Source organism: Lutra lutra, chromosome 6 (assembly GCF_902655055.1).
Source record: "Lutra lutra chromosome 6, mLutLut1.2, whole genome shotgun sequence".
Taxonomy (NCBI): domain Eukaryota; kingdom Metazoa; phylum Chordata; class Mammalia; order Carnivora; family Mustelidae; genus Lutra; species Lutra lutra.
In genome coordinates this window covers 70,362,890-70,382,417 of record NC_062283.1, presented here as the reverse complement: position 1 = coordinate 70,382,417, position 19,528 = coordinate 70,362,890, and the positions used below count along the sequence as shown (strand labels likewise).

The window sequence follows — 19,528 nt, the reverse complement described above, 5'->3', positions numbered from 1 at the left end:
CACCCAACTATCATATTTGGACAATATTTTTGCCATTCAAAATTCAAATTCAAAAATTTGAATGGCAAAAATATGGTTGACTCAGATGAGAATGAAACATCAAAATGGGTCCCTTACCTTCATCTATCTGTAATGGAAGAAAAGGCCTCTAGTTTCTTCGGAGGAACTTGTGTGTTCTGATATCCAGCTGCAGAAGGAAGGCTTCATTTGTCCCAGGCACGCCTTTGTTGAGGCTCTTTTACTTGCTGGGCTCATCCCTGCTGAGGAATTTAAAAGCATTTTAAGCAAAAGATTATATAGCAAAGCTTTCTCCTGCCAGGTGGAAGACCTGAATTTCCCCATGCATTTTGGCCTGAGTGGATTGCTCCAAATTTTCTAATATTGAAAAACTTTTGTGATGTGCTCTTCAACCCACCTCTCTTTGCTACAGTTTTCATTGTGAAGCCAAAAAGTTTCTTTGCTCTAATAATCAGTTCATTCTATTTCCAGAGTAAGGATTTCTGTGTGCTTTTCTCAAAAGACTTGTCTGCTCCTCCTTCCTGATTTTTTTTTTAACCTCTGTTTTCTTTTACTATCTGAGATAGGGAATGATAAGGGATTTCTTTTCTACCAATATCCTGATTTTCAACAAGCTTGATCATTTATTTCTCTTGTTTAGTGATAGAATTTTTTTTTTTTTAGATTTTAAAATCTTCAAATCAGAAAGTCATGCTCAATAAAAGAAAATTTGGGAAAAAAGAAGCAAGGAAGGGAAAAAAATAAATAAATGTTAGTCCTGTGCGCCAATCAAACAGTTTTTCCAGTTTACTTTCTCTGCCTAGACTTCAAAAAAAAACAAAAAGAAATACTCATGGAAAATCTTTTTTTCTTTTGTCTTACTAAAAGAGTGAATTCATGGTTACTTAAAAGGAAATGCCTACTAAACCCTATGCCGTCATCTGCCATCAGCGACAGCTAATTTTTCTGTTTTGTAGCACAAAGATGAGGTCCATTTTGTATCCTCTGTTGGTCACCGCAGGATGACCTTTGCTTTAAATGAGCCCTGAAATTACACTGTATAACATTTTCTTCTTCCCTGGTATTTCTATAGCTTTCCTGCAATTCTGGCATCATCTCTGTTACTATTTTATACTGTAAACAGTTTTATTTTATCAGATTGTAAACATATACTCATATACAACTTTATATTCCGCACTTTCACTATTTTTCATGTGAATTTATAGTTTCCATAAATATAAATTTAAATGCCTAATAGCCCATCAAGAGTATTGTCCCCGGGGCACCTGGGTGGCTCAGTGGGTTAGAGCCTCTGCCTTCAGCTCAGGTCATGATCCCAGGGTCCTGGGATGGAGCCCCGCATTGGGCTCTCTGCTCAGCGGGGAGCCTGTTTCCTCCTCTCTCTCTCTGCCTGCTTCTCGGCCTACTTGTGATCTATGTCTGATAAATAAATAAATAAATATTTTTAAAAAAAAGAGTATTGTCCCAGTTTGATTAACTACTAAATGATAGATTTTTAGGTTGTTTCATGATTTGAACATTACAAATATAAATATTTGGATCATAAAAAGTTTTAAAATGTTTTGAAGAATAAAAGCTCCATTTGTTCCCCCAGACCATGCTTATTTATTTAGAGAGAAGCTGAAAATTCTTTTATTTATTTATTTATTTATTTATTTTCAGGTAGAAGGTAAAGTCTTATTAAGACCACAATCTATGGAGAAAGTAGAGTACAAATGTACTGCCTGGGTATTTGAAGAACATACCTGTTTTGTTGTACCTGCTCTGGAGGTGGACAAGCTCTTCTGCAGTTAGGTTGTGCTAAGAAGCAGCCACAAAACTACCACCCTGCTCAGCCCCTGGCATGCTTTCTGCAGATTTTCGGAGTCTTCCTGTGCTAATGCAGGGCCACAGGTGTAAAATTCCTTACCTTTAGCTTGTGTTTTTAGGTCTTGGGTTTATGGATCCCTAAGACTAAGTGTGAGGCATGCTGTTCTTTTCTCTGAGAAGACTGAACAACACCTTCTCTGATCATTACTGCTTGTCTTCTTGGGGCAAGGAGAAACCTAATAAAGAAACATGAATGTCTTTCTCAAGAATGGAAACTCAAATGATTCACCTAGCAACTGTTCAGAATATAGTCCAGAACCTAGGTTAAATCTTTTAGCACTAGAAAGATTGTAATCTTAAAGAATTTGGATTGAATTTGAATTTGCATTTGAATTTGGATTGAATTAGATTTATGTCTTTTGTTTAGATTCTCAAGCTAGAATCTTCCCTCACTTGCTTTCTTATGTTTTTTGATCTTTATCACACCTCCTTACTTCCCTTCATTTTTTCCTTTCTAGAACCCAAGGGTTCTCAGCCAGGGGCAATGTGGCAATGTCTGGAGACTTTTTTTTTTTTTTTTTAAGTAACAATAAAATTTGGTTGTGATGGGGAGAAGATAGACAGTATTACGGGCATCTAGAGAGTAATGGCCAGGGATGATACTAAAGACTCTACAATGTATAGGACAGCCCCACAACCAAGAACTAAGAAGTCCAAAATGTCAGTGCTGTTGATAAGAAACCCTGCAATAAATACAATGCAATGGATATTGGCCTTCCTTGGTTTATTAAAAGCAAAGGGCTAGTTCCCATTATAGACAGGAAACTGAATTCCAGAGAAGAAACTGACTAACCCAAATTTTCCCTGACATGGATCTGTAAGCACTGGCTTGTGATTCCTGTTATAAAACTGATCAACCAAGAGCTAAACAGAAGGCTTTAATTTATGAAAAAGAAAAGAAATTTTAAAGAATCAAAAATTATGAGCATGATTCTTTTTGAACTTGTTTCCTTCTTGGGGTGCCTGGCTGTCTCAGTCAGTTGAGTGTTCGACTCTTGATTTCATTTCAGGTGATGATCTCAGGTTCCTGAGATCAAGTCCAGCTGTGTTGGATCTGTGTTCAGTGGGGAGACGGCTCGGGATTCTCTCTCTCTCCCTCTGTCTCCCACCCTTGCTCTGTCTCTCTCAAATAAATAAATAAATCTTAAAATACATAAATAAGCAAGTTTGTTTCCTTCTTGAGAATGTTGCAGAAAAAGTCTGTTTAAGGTAAGATAAAAAATATTTTTTCTACTACTTAACCTCTCTAAATCTCAATTTTTCTTATGTAAGTGAAGATAAAATGAAGGGAAATAATTCCATTCTACAGAAAGGAATAGATGAAATGAGCAAAGGCATGTCAAGTCCATGCGTAAAGAGGAAATCTCAGTATAGGATAGTTGTATTGGTTCAGGTTATTAGTTACAAGCAATGAAAAACAGTTCTGGCTAATTTAAGCAGAAGAGGGAATTATTGAAGATGGGGTGACACACAGAGTTGTGAAAACCTAGGGAACCAGATTTGGAAATGGCAAAAATAAAAGGAAGCCTATATAGCCAGAATCATAGGCAAAAATCACACTTCAGTCTAGTTTCACCAAAGATTATGGATGCCCTGGCCTCCACCACTGAACAAAAAATTGTGTGCCACGCTGGCCCCCAAGGCTACTTAAAAAGGATGTTACTATTTCCAGTCCCATCTCTCCTCCCTTCCAAGAACTATCCCAATCCTTGCCTCACTTTTCTCCAGGGTCAAAATCCCAGGTTGGTTATTTTGGTTTGCTCACTCCAGATCATATACCTTTGCTTCAGCTGTCACAGAGCCAGGAGACTGTGCTTGTCTGACGATTTCAGTTCATTATGGGAAGAAGACTCTGTTTACCATATTTAAGTTACAAAAGGTAAGGAATTCCCTAAACAGAGGAAGGGATCTCAAACATGGGTGGTCTCCTACTTATAGTGATGAATATCCACTATAAAATTCTTTTCAACTTTACCCGCTTACCATGCTTACCATGGCCACAAAAACCAAATGAGTTTTGATTGAGTTACAGCCAACTAAGACCAAACAAATTCCAGTTCCAACAGCTCTTGTGACATGGCTTTTGTATAATTGTTTCCCTCCAGTTTCCTGACAGGTTCATTTGGAAGACTATAAAAATTCTAAAGAGATAATTTAAGATATTCTTGTACTTTTAAATCTAAGTGCAAAAAAAAAAAAAGATAACTAATGTTAAACGGTGTTCAGAATGCAATTGTTTGGGGACCCTTGTAGAATTAATCTATAAGAAATATAAATGACAGGGGCTGATGAGGGGGAGTCTATGATTGATCTGTAAAGTCTGACAATCCAAGAAAAAACCAGTGACTTGACAGTGGATGAAAGAGGAAGAATCAATGACGAGTAAACTCTGATACCATTGTTGATAAATGGTGGTTTTAGATAATGCTGAATCAAACCTGGAGCTGTGGGAAATGGTAAATAAAGAATGTAAATCAAGTAACAGGTGGAAAAGCAGTTCAGGTTGGACTTGAGTAAGGAAAAAACATAGTAATAGAGATTTTGAAAACTTTTTGTTATGTTTTGTCTTTAAGTTTGGGTATACCACACAAAAATGTAGTAGTTCATAAATTTTAACTATGGAATAGATAAAATAATTCCCAAAGCTTGCATTATACAGGGTGCATTTTTAGTCAAATCAACGAGGTCATTGTTAAATAAACCTTTCTCTTTTGGTTAAGAAAAAACACTCCTTGAATTTTAGAGGAAAACATATATTTTGTAGATATTCCTAACTCCTGTGCCAATATAAAAATGTTTAACTATGCTTTCTGGCAGGTATCAATGGTATGTCTTGAAAAGTGACAGCTTTTAGATTCCTAAGTAGACTGTTGTACTGTTTCAATTATTAAGCTGATTCCACAAATACTTACATCATTCTGACCATATTCTATGCTCTGTTTTAGAACCTGGAATTCAAAGATTAAGTAACATATAGTTACTGCTGCAAGGAGCTCACAGTCTAAGGGGCTCCAAAAAAATATGATGAGTGTTGTAGCAGGTGTTTGCAGGAAACTAAATAGTGATGTTATCTATAGCTCCACATGAGAAGAAAAAAGGAAGGTTTCCTGAAAGAGGTGTCTGAGCTAATCCTAAGCCACTGCACCAAAATTCTCAAGTTTTAAGAATTGGGCAAACAATTTTTCTATATGTCTATATAAAAGAAATTATCAGAAGGAGAATAAGGCTCAGAAATCACTTTGGGATGCCCAGATTTCTTCTTCACTATGCCTATCTCAAAATTTCATATGGTTAGTAAATGTGAATAAATATAATTTAAATAATATGTATGAACATGATATTCCAAGACTTTATCCACATTGCTCAAGTAAAATGGTAGTGGATTTTCCTTGGCTTGATTCATCATACAACTGTTTATAGTGACCAATATCATTTACTTTACCTTTTCTTTTTTCCTGGTGGGGTTACTAGAGACTAAATGAAATCTGCGAAGCTTAGTACAAGGCCTGGCACACAGTAGAGTTTAATAAATGGTAGTCTCCCTCTCCAGTCCAGAGTGGCTCTTCTACGGTCATTCAATACAGTGCCTTTGTGATATCGTGGAGGCTCCGATACATGTTTGAACTCTACACTAACCTCACAGCTTAAGCACCAGCACTCACCTAAGAAATCCTTAGCACCTTCTCTTTTGCCCAGTTTCCTCAGTTCCCACCCTATGTATTCTTAGAAATACCTCGTGGCAAAACCCCAGAGGGATAAGTTCCTAAAACAAAACTGTCGCATTTAAGTTCTATTATAAATTTTTAATCACATAAGCCTGATTCGTGGAACAGTTATTGAAAGTTTCTGCCAATGCAATTGCAAGTAGAAGTATCAACATTTTATTATCTCTAGGAAAGCAAATCTCACGGGGATTGAGATTACATACAATTCCAAATTCTAGAGTAGGTCAAGATAAGGCAATCAAAAATAAAATAGATAGATAAATAAATAAATTTACCAGTGCGGGGGAGGGGATGGCAATAAATGTAGGCAAAGCACTCTGACAACAGATGGCAGCACTGGAGTATCAAACCCTGCTCTTCCAAAACTTCCATATTAGGTTGTGACTTGCAGAAATGCAAATCCCTGCTAAAGTGGGGCCAAGGATAATGTCTACACAGAGGGCATCTCAGGAACATTTGAACTAGTCACATAGTACCAAGAAAGAAAGCACACAGAGATGTGGCAGCTGCTACAGAGTGGGATCGTGAGAAGGGACAGCGCGAGATAAAGTATTCTGAGACACAGAGAGCGTGATTTTTTGAAAATGTAAAGGTTGTAAACAGAACCGGAACTTGGTTCTACAATCCTGAAAGTGGGGTTTTCACTGCCCATCAGAGCACTGGAAGCATAAACATTTAAAACGCATTTCGGCCATACCCACACGGTATGATAGGAAATTGAATGGTATTTCTTTCTAAAGAAATTAGATTTATTTCCAAGTATAGGCCATACAAACTAAAGAGAGTGATAATAGAAAATGAGTATTAGAATTACTTTTTTGGTAATATTTCTTACATATTAGTAGATTTGTATATGGTTTATAAGTGGGAATAATTTTTATTTTTATTTTTTATTTTTTTAAGGAAAACTTTTGGACAGGGGTACCTGGGTGACTCAGTTAAGCACCGACTCTTGATTTTGGCTCAGGTCATGATCTCGGGGTCCTGGGATCAAGCCCCACTAGGGCTCTGTGCTGGGGTGGAGTCTGCTTAAGATTCTCTCCCCTTCTGCTCCTCCCCTTCTCAAAAAATAAAAAAATTAAAAAAAAAAAGGGAGAGAGAGAGAGAAAGAAAAGAAAAACTTTTGGATTGATTTGCCAATTTATTATGCTGGTAACTTATACAAAAAGAATTGGATTTCCTCATCCCTCTATATTCCATGGTTACTGGCTAAGACTTCGGAGAAAAAGACAACTAGATTGAAATCTCACCTCACTTGATTATTAACTGTATGACTATACCAAGATACTTAAGCTCTCATCTGTTAAATCATCTAATAAAAAAGTGAATAATAGCCCCCTCATGTGATTTTGTGTCAAAGAATTAAAGCAAATAACATAATGGTCTATACATAGTATGTTTTCAATAAATGAAAGCTGTTCTTTTTTTTAATTATTTTTTTAAAGATTTTATTTATTTGACAGAGAGAGATCACAAGTAGGTAGAGAGGAAGGCAGAGAGAGAGAGAGGAGGAAGCAGTCTCCCTGCTGAGCAGAGAGCCCGATGTGGAACTCGATCCCAGGAGTCTGAGATCATGACCTGAGCTGAAGGCAGAGGCTTAACCCACTGAGCCACCCAGGTGCCCCCTGAAAGCTGTTCTTAATGTGATTCCATGTATGTTCTCCCCTCCAATTTTAAATTATTTGCTTCAAATTCCTGAAAATGCATGGCTAACCATATGTACAGACAAAGTGGCTGGAACCTTGGTAGCTGTAGTAATGATGTTCTTGCAAATATTGCAGATGAAAAGAAAATTAATTTGGGATGGAAAGAGAAAAGATGCATTTTTTAGTTTTATATTATTTATCGTGTATTAAAACCTATGTGAAGGCGCCTGTTTAAGCTCAAGGCAAAGATCTCACAGTTAGTTTCGCTTTGCTAAGTTTGCTGAAGCCAAAGGACTTTATTGACCAGTGCTAACTAGTGTGCCCTGCAATACCCCGAGAGCAAACTAGAGCTATGATTTCTTATTCCTCAATGTCATTGCGTTGGCGAGAGATACACAGTGCAGGCTTTGGTGGTGAGCAACTGGATCATAGATCACAGGAGTCTATAGTGGGCTAGTACAATATTTTTTTAGGCAATGCAAGAGGGACAGTTCTCACCAGGCTACTCTAAAGTCTGATTTCTCCTTCCCTAAGAATGGACTACTCTAGAAGTGGAAGGGTTTGACAGTGATTAGGGCTAATGAGCAGTTTGTAAACATTCCAAAGTACTGCAAAATTCAAATAAAGTTGTAGCTGAGCGTTAGACCCACTAGCCTACGACCTCTGCTTGAGCGAGGTTCATATCTCATTTGTGTGTCTCCAGTGCCTCAACGGGACTCTGCATGCAATATATTCATCAATACATGAATCTTCATAGTTTTGCTTTTATGAAAAGTCACTGTGGGAACACTTCAGTTGTTGAACTACACTTTTAAAAAACAGTTCCTTGGGAAACCTATGACCTGTGGTGTAATATTAAGGAATACCAAGTACTGAAGTTAAGCATTTTACCTTACTACTGAGGGAAGTAAATTTTAGAAACTAAAGCTTTGAGGTTAAAGAATACAACTAAATGGGAACGCTAATATGTGACGGGGTGTAAAACTTGAAACCAGGTCTGCCTGACTCTTAATCACAAGACAAAAGGTCTCGCATGAATTCTGCAAAACGTGATTGGCTGCTGTCCTTCAACGCGCAGCCCCAGGCAGTTTCCACCCGGAATTTAGGGCCTGGTTTAGCAAGAAGAGCCCGTGTGTCCACCCACCTCACCCTCCACAGGCACTGTAATGGAAAGGTAAAACGTGGCTATTGCGCATGCTCACATCGCCTTTCCTCGCATTCCTTTCCCTGCCCCTGGAAGTCGCCGCCGCAACTCTCCTGGAGGACTTTAGAATGGCTCCCGCCCACTGTGAAGTCAAATGGGCGGAAGCCGTTCATGTCTGCGACGTGGACACCCTTCTCTTCCTCGGGCCTTTACAGCTTGGAAGCAAATACGATGCGTTCCGGTTTCTCGGGGATTCAAGCGGGAGTTTGCCAGTGGTCAACAGGGCCGCTGACAGGCCCGTCCCAAGCAGAGGCTTTTCATAGGCCAAGGTCGCATCCTAGCCCCGCCCATTTCAGCCCCCCAAGCTGCGTCCGCCTAAATCTTCGCTACGCATGCGCAGCGGGGGCGGGCCGGGAGGTGGGACGGCTCGATTCTTCCGTGTGCCACCGCCGCCGCCTTAGCTTCGCTGCTCTTGCCACTCTGGGGCTGCATTGCCGGCGTTAACCGCGCGAGGGGAAGGGAGGGGATCGACGGAGCGTGCGTGCGCGGGGGTCCCCGTAGTCCCAGCAGTTCCTCTCGTGCGGGGTGGGCGGCGGGGGACCGTAGCAGTCGGGGGAGGCCCTAGACGGCGCCATGTCGGCGGGCGGCCCGTGCCCGGCAGGAGCCGGAGGGGGCCCAGGGGGCGCCTCCTGCGCCGTGGGGGTCTCCCCGGGCGGGGTATCCATGTTCCGATGGCTGGAGGTGCTAGAGAAGGAGTTCGACAAGGCCTTCGTGGATGTGGATCTGCTCCTGGGTGAGATCGATCCGGACCAGGCGGACATCACTTACGAGGGGAGACAGAAGATGACCAGCCTGAGTTCCTGCTTTGCGCAGCTTTGCCATAAAGCCCAGACGGTGTCTCAGATCAACCACAAGCTAGAGGTGAGCTGTGGGCCCTGGAGGAGGTGGCGTTCAACCCCAGTTGTCAGATCTCATTTAACGCACCGGTGAAACCACCCTAGAAAATTTACCCACTGGGGCACCTGAGCTTTAGTGTGACAGGGCAGTGCGTGTGTATATATGTGTAAAGGAAAGGAGTGAGATGAGGTTGTAGAAAAAGGGATGTAGATGGACCTGTGGGTGTCCCGGCGTCCTGTCATCCACCTTCCCAGTATCTCTATCAGGAGGAAGCAGGAACTGATTACACCAGCCTCCTGTACGTATAACATTAGCAAACCAGAGATTCTCTGTCCGAAGAATATCTTAGCCCACCTTGCAACATTTGAGTTCTTATATGGATTTCACATTGATAAACTAGGTGTATGTATCATCAGACATACAACAGTGTTGATTGTTTTTAATTTCAGATCAACGTCTGTTGTTGCACACAGACATACTATTCCTTGCATGCATGAACAATTTAGGGGAATTCTGTCAGGGCTCTTAGGAAAATTTAGTGGGATAAACAGCATAGTATCAGTGTTCTTCTCATTTTACAGTTGGTCTTTAAATTACAGGCAGATAACCACCAGAGTACACTTCAATTTTTCAAATGACTTATAACATTGAGGTTTTTCCAAAGTCTGGATTCATTTGGGAGTGTGTGTGAAGAATTGTCATTTGCTTTAGTCTCTGATCTTGGTTGTGTGGGTGGAGTGGTGGTCGTTCCAAAAAAACAAAAAAAGCAAAAACCAAAAAAAACAACCTACCACATTGTGCAGGAAGTTAAATTAATGCATTATTACAGTATTTAGGAACATGGGAGATTAACGTTATTACATAAAGACCATTTTCTAGTAGATAATTTAAGAGAATGAATCTTTCATTTTAAAGTAGATTAAAAATTGGACAATTAGTAATGTGCAAAGCTCTTTGAACATTAGGTTTCCTAAGAAATCACCATGACTATCAGTTACAATGATTGAGAATACCCATTGGATTCAAATCAGTGTGATTATCAGATAGATCCTCTCTATAATTAATGGTTAGCGTTCTTTCTCTTCCCTGTCAGTTAGCCATGAAAAAGGTGGTATAATTCATCTGTGATTAGCATAGATGCAAAATAGAGATTTTGTTGAAAGAACTGTTCATTTCTACCATACTTTTTGGAAAGGTTGGAATGGAAGTGCTAATAGGAAGCTAATCACTTCTTGTTCTAGCTATATGAAAATATTTCTTGATTTCTTGATTAGTGATTATTTCTAGAAGATAGTTTATTTTTCAGGTGGCGAAAATGCATTTAATGGTGCTTTTTGGAAATAGTAAAAGCTTTAAATAACAGAGCAGGAATTACTTGAATGCCACGTGAGAACTTTCCTATCATTTACAACTGCAAGTATCTACTGAGGATAAATAGCTTTTTAAAAATGAAACAATATCTACCTGATTTTTTTAAATGACCGAAGGACACTTTCAACAGTGGTATTTTGATGTCAGATATAAAATCTAATTTCGGAGAAAGGTTTATTCCGTGAGTAGGAGATGGTGCTCGTTTTTTTTTTTTTCATCTTTAAATATTTTAAATGAGTATTCAGAGCTATAATAAATTATGTATATTCTTTTTCTCAGAAATTGTAATTACATATTCTGACTCCACATCCTGGCTTAGGAGGTGGCCTTATTTCTCAAAATAAGAAATGCTAGTCTGTCATGATGTGAGCATGTTTTTTCAACATGCTTGAAACCCTTGACTTAAAAGATCTTAGAAAAAGGGGAGGAGACATTTTGTTCTTGTGTTTTTTCACTTACATTTTACTTGTTTGTGGGGTTAATCTTTCTCCATTTAGCAGGTTTTACATTCTTCGTGGAATCGGTATGTACTGGTGAGGAGAGAGCCTCATTGTCAGTAGTGTTTTTCAAGGTAGGTCTGCTGTTGGATTATCTGCAGATTTTCAGAGGTTGTTTCATATACTGTTATCAATCACCTGAGATCTTGAAATCTTAGAAAAGATTTCCACATGTCCTAGCCCTGTTTTATTTGAATTAGTTCTATTGTTTTAAGGGTCAGGACATTAAAATACAACCTTTGAGGCCATTTGTGGCTTGATATAGCAGGTGGGTACTGAATTTCAGTGGTTTTAGAGGTTGATACCTTAAACCATATTACCAGAATTGAATATTTTAATGATCAAAACACAGATACCTCCAGTATGGGTAACTTATATTTAAATTGGCCTTGAGTATCTTTGGAGATTGTTCCTTCTGCCCATTTATTGTGTCTTTTGGTAACACCATGTTTAACATTAACATAGTAGTTTAGGAAAATAATTTTAGCTGCAAAAAAATCATAGGTTACATTTTAAAATAAAATGTAAGTGACGTTTACGTGACTGTTGCTTGCTATAAGTTATATTTGGGGATAGGGCTATTTATAAGGGGAAGGGGAGAGCAAAGAGTATCAGAATATATTGAGATAGTGCCATTTCAAATTACTCACATCTCTCTTATTTACCCTACCCACCTGTTTGAGAATTCCTGCTATGGTAAGCTACTTGGTGACCGTTGGTGCTGGAGTCATAGTACTGACTGGGACAGTAGTAAGAGTAGTAGTAGTATTAGTAATATTAGTGTGTTAGAGTAGAACAAAGATTGAAGAGCCGGTACTTTAGAAAAACCCATCTCTGTACCTGGAAATGCAGTTTTCTGCCTCTTTACCCCTTCCTTAAAATAACAGCAGAACAATCCATCTGTCACATCCTCCTTTCTGTCAACAGTTGCTGAGTAAGTATATCTTTTTAAGTAATTTACTTTCGCAACCATCAGTGGAGAAACTTAACTTTGGTCTAGAGACATGTTTATAATGAACTAATGAGGTACTATTCTTCACTGCTTTAAAGCTGTCCTGTTTTTAAACAAGCAGTAAAGCAATGTTGTAGCGTTGAACTTGAAGGTTACTATAGGTTCGGTATGTATTTACTGAGCACTAATTATGTGCCAGTTGCTCTATTGGGTATTTGGGATATAATGGAGAGCAAAAATGGACACAGTTGTTTCTCTTTCAAAGCTTGGATTCTGTTGGATAGTTAATTGGGATAATTATCCCATAAGTGTGAAATTCCAACTTTGTTGAATGTTATAAAAGTTATGTAGAATAGTGAGAGCCTGTTTGGGGGATCAGGAAAGCTTCCTTTTGGAAGTGACTATTGAGTTAAGACATAAAGGATAAGTAGGAATTAATTAGGCCATAATAAAAAGGAATATCAGTCAATCTTACAGTAGAGAGAATAGAAAGTGGAACGCAACTGTGACAGGAAAGTGTGTAAGGCACTTGAAGAACTGAGGGAAAGTTGGTATGTGTTGTAAGAGCAAGGGCCAAAGAAATGAGATGTAAGATAAGTTTGAACAGGTGGGTAGGGGCATATCCACTTGATTTTACTGGCCATGCGGTAGATTTAGGGGCCGGTATCATAGCAGTGGGAAATGTTTTAAACTAGATGGTAGCCTTAGGTATGAGATTAGAATAGCTCACTCAAGCTAGGGCAAGGAGAGACTTTGGGACAGTGCACAGAATGAATGCAGGACATCATTTAGGAGGTTCTTTATTCTGATCCATATGAGAGGATAGTGAGGGTAGGATAGTGCAGGGTAGGATAGTGAGATGGAGGTAAGTGTTCAGAACAGGAGAGACTGTAGAGGTAAAAGTAAACAGTTTAGAAATGGATTGGAATGGAGGGATGAGGGAATTCAGGATGACTCCAAGATGTCAGTTGGTTGGATAGATAGATGGATGTGAGTTATTATTAACAATAACTGTATTGCTAACCTTACTGATCAATTACTAATGGCCAGACTCACTTAGTTTTGCATATATTGATTCATCTAATTCTCATGACAGTCCTGTATGATAGGTTTAGTATTCTTATTATTCCCATTTTGCTCAGGATTAAGTAAGTGGCCCAAGGCTCTATAATTAGAGAAGCCAGTTTCTCCAAAAACACATGCATTTATACCTGGTGCGGGGAAGGAGGAGGTGGAGAGGAAAGCCGGTAGAAAGAGTGAATGTGGCTGGTTAGATTGTAAGAAGGAGTGTGGGGTTCCCTGGAGGTATTGTTAGAAAAATTAAACACGTTTATAAGCCAATGAGATGCATCTACTTTAGAGGAAAGCACAATATTCTAGCGAAAGAGAGGGATAATTAGTATTGATAAGGTTTCTGAATGAAGAGGAGATCAAAGATACATGTAGAGAGAATGGCCTTACATTGAAAGGACAGCTGTTGTACTTTGAGGCAGAGGAAGACAGTTTTGAGGGAGAGGGAAGCAGTGAGAACAGAAGGTGGGAGGTTGAGAGTATTCTGTCTGATGGTTTCTTTTTTGTAAACTTGGAGCCTGGGACAACTGCTGAAAGTGGGTGAGAGTAATAAGAGCTTTGAAATAGTTAGGGAAGAGTGGGAGAGCCAACTAGCCAGAGCAATAGAAGGACTGTCAGGCAACGTTGGGGACTTACTTGGAGCTAGTTATCATAAATTCATGGTACAACCAGTCTGCCCTGTTGCGTGACTTTCTCCAGCAATGCTTACATGGTTACTAACAGGCTCAGTGATGATAGTAATAGTCCAGGGCCGTAGCACAGAGTTTGCTATGTAGACAAGAGTGTCACTGAAATGAAAATGGTAATGGGGATGAAGAAAAGGAGATAATCAACTAAAGTAGAAACAGGATTTGATAATTTTGTATATGTGGAGGGTGAGGAGGAGGATGCCACCACAGTTCTGTCTGACAAATGGATTAGTTGATAGCTGTTTCATAGTCTCCCCCAAAATTCATGTCTACCCAGAACCTCAGAATGTGACCTTATTTGGAAATAGAGTCTTTGCAGATGTAATTAGTATAAGGGTAAGAGATAAGATCATAGCCGATTAGACTGGACCCTAAATACAGTGAGATTGTCCTGATAAGAGACACTCAAGACACAGAAAGACACTGAGAAGAAGGCTATCTGAAGAAAGAATCAGAGATTGGGATGACCTTTCTACAAGCCGAGAAATGCCAAGGATTACTGTCAACCACCAATCACTGCGAGACAGGCATGGAACAGTTTCTCCTTCAGGGTATCTAGAAGGAACCAATTCTTGATTTTGAGCTCCTGGCATCCTGAACTGTGAAAGAATAAATTTTTGTTCTTTTAAGCTACCAACTTTGTGGTGATTTGTTGTGAGAGCCCTAGGAGACTTAGACCATGTAAGGAATCCAGGGGAAGGAATAGGTCTGGCAGGAAAAATAATGAGTTGAGTTTAGGAGATTGTGCATAGTTAAGGTTCTTATCCTTTCTTGCATATTCCTAACATAGTCTCCTAGTTGCTTCTTACCCACTCCAAACCATCCTTTCATTGTCAACATAATTCTAAAATGTTTCATTTTAATGGTTCATATGAAAAAAAGGCAACTCTGATTCTGGTCGCTCTTCTTTTTATACTTCCCTTTTATTCATTGGCTAAAATTCATACTCTAGCTTGGTGATCAGTGCCCACCCAATGTGTCTGTCCTTATTGCTTGTCACCCCTTTGTGGCTGCTGTTGCCTCTCAATAAAACTTGTCTGTGGGCAGTTCTCTAAATAGGCCTTGCTCTTGCATGACTTTGCCACTTTGACATAGGCTTTTGTGTATAATGCCTTCTCTGTCCCCTTTGTCTACAGTATCGCACACCCACTCATCTTTCAAGGTACCACTTACATCACCATTTCTGAAGGCTGTCCTCACTCCATTTATCTCTGCTCTCTGCAGGCAGAGGCTATCAACACCTTTAACTCACTTGGACTGTTAAGTTGGTTACCTTGTCCTATCATTAGTGGTTGCCACAGCTCTTTACCTCTAGAAGGTAAGCTCTTTGAGGGTCAGGACGATGGCTTAGGTGAAATAATCTCAATATCATATGCTTTGTGAAAGCTGACTTTAGGTGTGAACATTTTCTCTTTGTGAACCCCTTTTGGTTTCTAAGAGTTGGTTGGTGTTTTTTTTTTTCCCCTGTAGTGCTTTCAAGCCTTATTGAGTAGTAATTCCTTTGAGTGTGGTATTTGGTTGACTTACATGTGGATTACAGAATTGGTGTTTTGCTGGCCCCTTTTTAAAATTTGAAACTCACACATTAAATACCAATCTTTCTGACCTATTTACATCCCTATCTCACGTGTGAGGGGTTTTCATTTCTCAGACCTTTCCCTGCACCATCCATATATTAGCTGATATCCGTTCAGTACTTGGGTAAATTTCTTCTCTCTGACCCTTTCACTTCTTCTTTTATCTTCTTTTTTTAAAGTTTTTATTGAAATTCCAGTTAGCTGACATACAATATAATACTCATTTCAGGAGTACAATGTAGTGATTCAACACTTGTATACATCACCCAGACTTTCACTTCCTTTTTTTTTTTTTTTCTGAATTAGTACATCACACACGCCTCTATTATGATAGTGTTTATGATACTCTCTATCATAATTGGAAATGTCATTTTATCTCTTTACCAGACAGTGAAATTCTGAAGGGCAGAATCCATGTCTTACTCATCTTTTTGTCTCTAGATCCTGGCACACAGCATGTACTCAATACATGTTTATTTGAATGAATAAGTTATTTGAAACACTTTTAGTGTTCTGTCATGAATCCTTCCAAGATTACCAATAATCATTCTGTAATACAGGTTTCATGAGAGCTGGGCTGGTGTCTTTCTAATAACATCCATAGTGTCTAACACAGTGTCAACTACACTGTTGAATGACTAAATCTGTAGGTTCATTTATTTCCCTGGTATGTAATTCACAAGGATATGATATGTGAGTTAATATTTCATGGTATTCCACTTTAAGAAAAATTTGGAACTATGACTAAAATAACGTTAAACCTCGTTAAATGAGAGTATTATGTATGGATTGTGTGCTTGTGACATTTCTAAAATATTGGGTGAGTTGGTTCTCCTCACTCTACATCCAGTTTGATCATAAAGCAACTGAGTTGTTTAACATTAAAATGGAAACAAACATTTTATGTTTTTTGGGACTTCATTTTGTGGGTTAACATCAAAGTAATTTAACTGTCAAAAGTACATCACGGATTTATCTTCTTGCTTCTATGTCAAATCTCACCCCCCCATCCTAGTTCATTCAGTTTGTCTCCTGTATTACACACAGCTGCCTTTTTTAAAACATAAATTTGATCATATCTTTCTGCTTAAAAGTCCTCAATTATACTATGAATAAAATTCAAACTTCTTATTATGGCTGGCCACCTCTGTATGATTTGACCTATGCATATGTCTTCGATGACCTATCTTATTACTCTTTTCTCTTATTCTGTATGGTCCAGCCACATGGGCCTTTCTTCAGACTCTAAGACAAGAGTTCTCAAACATTTTGATCTCAGGACCCACTTACACTGTACAAATTATGAGGTCCCTAAAGAGGTTTTTTTTTCTAATGTGAGTTATATCTGTTGGTGTTTACAGTATTAGAAATTAACACTGAGAAAACTTTAAATATTTATTGCAACAGTAAGCCTATTACATGTTCATATAAATATCATTTTGAATGAGAAAATAACTATTTTCAATATAAAGAGCATTGTTTTACATTTAAAAATGATAGTTAAATATCTGGCTTACTAGAAGATAGCTGGATTCTTTCATCTGCTTCTGCATTCAAATAGATGTGATTTAAGGTTTGGGTTATAGCCTAGGAAGAAAGTTTGATCTCACAGAAATAAATAGGTGGATAAGGGAGAAGTACTTAATAACCTTTTCAGATAGTCGTGGATATTTTTCTATAATATAAAAAGGTAATTTTGTGGGGGTGTCTGGGTGGCTCAGTTGGTTAAGCGTCCAGCTCTTGATTTTGGCTCAGGGTCGTGAGATCTGGCCCTGAGTTAGGCTCTGCACTTCGTGGGGAGTCTGCTTAAGATTCTCTCTCTCCCTCTGCACCCCTGCTCACACATTCTCTCTCACAAATAAATAAATAAAATCTTTTAAAGGTTAGTTACAGTGTAGAGTGTAAAATTCTTATCAGTGAAGTTTTCATCCACTGTTAGAATACAATAATGTATAGTCATTGAGTGAATCTTTTACTGAGTCATGATGTTGACCTTATGGATTGGTCATTTTGAAAATACTGGTTTGCTGAGTTATGCAGATTTTCTAAATCCGGGCACATCTCATTATACAGTCTTTTTAAAATCACATGTGAGGGCTCTTGGGTGGCTCAGTCAGTTAGGCATCTGCCTTGAGCTCCGGTCATGATCCCAGGATCCTAGGATTGAACCGCATGTTGGGCTTTCTGCTTAACGGGGAGCCTGCTTCTCCCTCTCCGAGCTGCTCCCCCTGTTTGTATTCTGTCTCTCTCCGTCAAATAAATAAAATCTTTAAAAAAAAAAATCACATTTGTCCTATTACCAGTCTCAGAATAATCTTGAAGTGTATGGAAGCTGTTAAGATCATCATGATGGATTCAGTTTTTCCAAAATTCTAATTTTCATTTGAAAACACAAATTTTTATCATTGGCAATAAATGATGCCAGTTGTTTGCCTTGAAGTAACAGATTCGCTTAATTATTCTCAAGATTATGTCTACCAATTACATTAACCTTAATAACTGTATTTGCTCTTTTTCCAAGTAAAAATGATGTTCCATGAAAAAAATGTTGTGCTTTTTCTTTGGACAACATGGTTTGATATGCAGCATATACACTTTATGCACACTTCCCATTTCATCACACAGAATATTAAAAATATGTACTCAAGGGTTGAGATTTTAAAAATTAGTAATTTTTACTGCTGTGTCATGGGCATTCTTAAATGAACTTTTTTTTTTTTTTTTTAACCATGAGCACATAGTGGTGAATAGTACACTGCACTGATTTGTACTAAAATGCTATCATTTACTCATCATTGCTTTTGCACCTGTAGTGCAAATATCAGCATGGTGAAAAAGCCAAATAATATTATTATTAAAAGAGTTTTGACCTTGTGGATGCTCTGAAAAGTTCCCACAGACCTGTGAGAACTGCTGCTTTGATAGTAACAGGAACACTTCCCAGAAGAACTATACTCTCCCATTCCACTAATTCCCTTCTTTTTGTTTCTTTTGGACAGCTTATGCTTTGTAATTATATATTATAATACTTGCTTGTAATGACCTTGGACAAATTACCTAACCTCTCTGCCTTCCAGTTTCCTTCTCTATACAGAAAATTGTATCTCTCAAGGCATAGCATGAGGACTAAGGCAATTAATATATGCATATATTCACAACAGCGCTAGTTAATGCTGTTGTTACATATGCCATTCATTTTCTTTATGTGCCACTTCCCGCAGAAGGCCACCGTAAGCTTTGCAGGGCAGGACCCACGTATATTTCATCTACCAGTGTATCCCCAAAACCCAAACCCGGCCTGTGGTTGGGGGTTGACAAATACTTTTTGAATGAATGTATTTTAAAAATAAAAAAAGTTTGCTTTTCTTAAGCTGCAGAGCAGTTTGGGGAGAAATGATGACAGATGACAATAGTAGTCCTTATGCTTGGATCAAGAGGAAATTGGAGCTTATAGGTAGTTTTCTCACAGAACTTTGGTAAGCCAAATGAGCAGACTGTTTCAGCAGCCGATTTAAAATAAAGAGGACTGTTATTTTCTATCTCAAGGTACAGCAGAGTTTTTTATATTTGACCTGTGAATATACTTTCTGTTTGGTCAGTCTTTGTTTTAGAATAGGACTTTTTGGCTTTCTGTAATCTTGGGTAGTAGGGGCAAAGCTGACCACTTGGGGCATGGGGAAAGAGAAAATAGAGGGAGATTCTTTATAAAAGGTGTGTGTTAACTCAAATTAACTGTAAGACTTTGTTCTGCCATGTGGAAGGAGTAGAAGAAAAGCCAGGGAATGGATTGAAATACTTTGTTACATTATCCCCTTGACTTTTGTCACAGGAGAAAGGCCACGTGAAGAATATGGTTTGTTCTGTTTCCGCTGTCGGTCAGGATCCTTTATACAGTAATTTCTGTGATACTTCTTTTTAAAAGTTTAGTTCCAGGAAAGAAAGAGAGTCTCACCAGATAAAATGACATTGCTTCTTTTAATGAGACAAAGAGTTATTTATAGGAAACTTGTATTAAATTTGATACACAATAAACACTATTAGGATGATATTTTTATAGTGATATCTTGCCATC

At 38.5% G+C, this 19,528-nt stretch overlaps 1 protein-coding gene across 3 annotated transcripts in view; it reads left to right on the top strand.

Annotated features, from left to right (window-relative positions):
* Window positions 1–8,801: 8,801 nt before the first annotated feature.
* Window positions 8,802–19,528, top strand: part of GOPC (golgi associated PDZ and coiled-coil motif containing) — a 41,921-nt gene continuing 31,194 nt past the window's right edge. The window contains exon 1 of one of the 3 annotated variants that reach the window (XM_047734687.1): window positions 8,802–9,323. In XM_047734687.1, coding sequence (XP_047590643.1) covers window positions 9,036–9,323 — 288 coding nt within the window. In that variant the 5' untranslated portion in view covers window positions 8,802–9,035. The remainder of the gene's footprint in view (window positions 9,324–19,528) is intronic. The other 2 variants (XM_047734685.1, XM_047734686.1) reach the window with 2 other exon arrangements.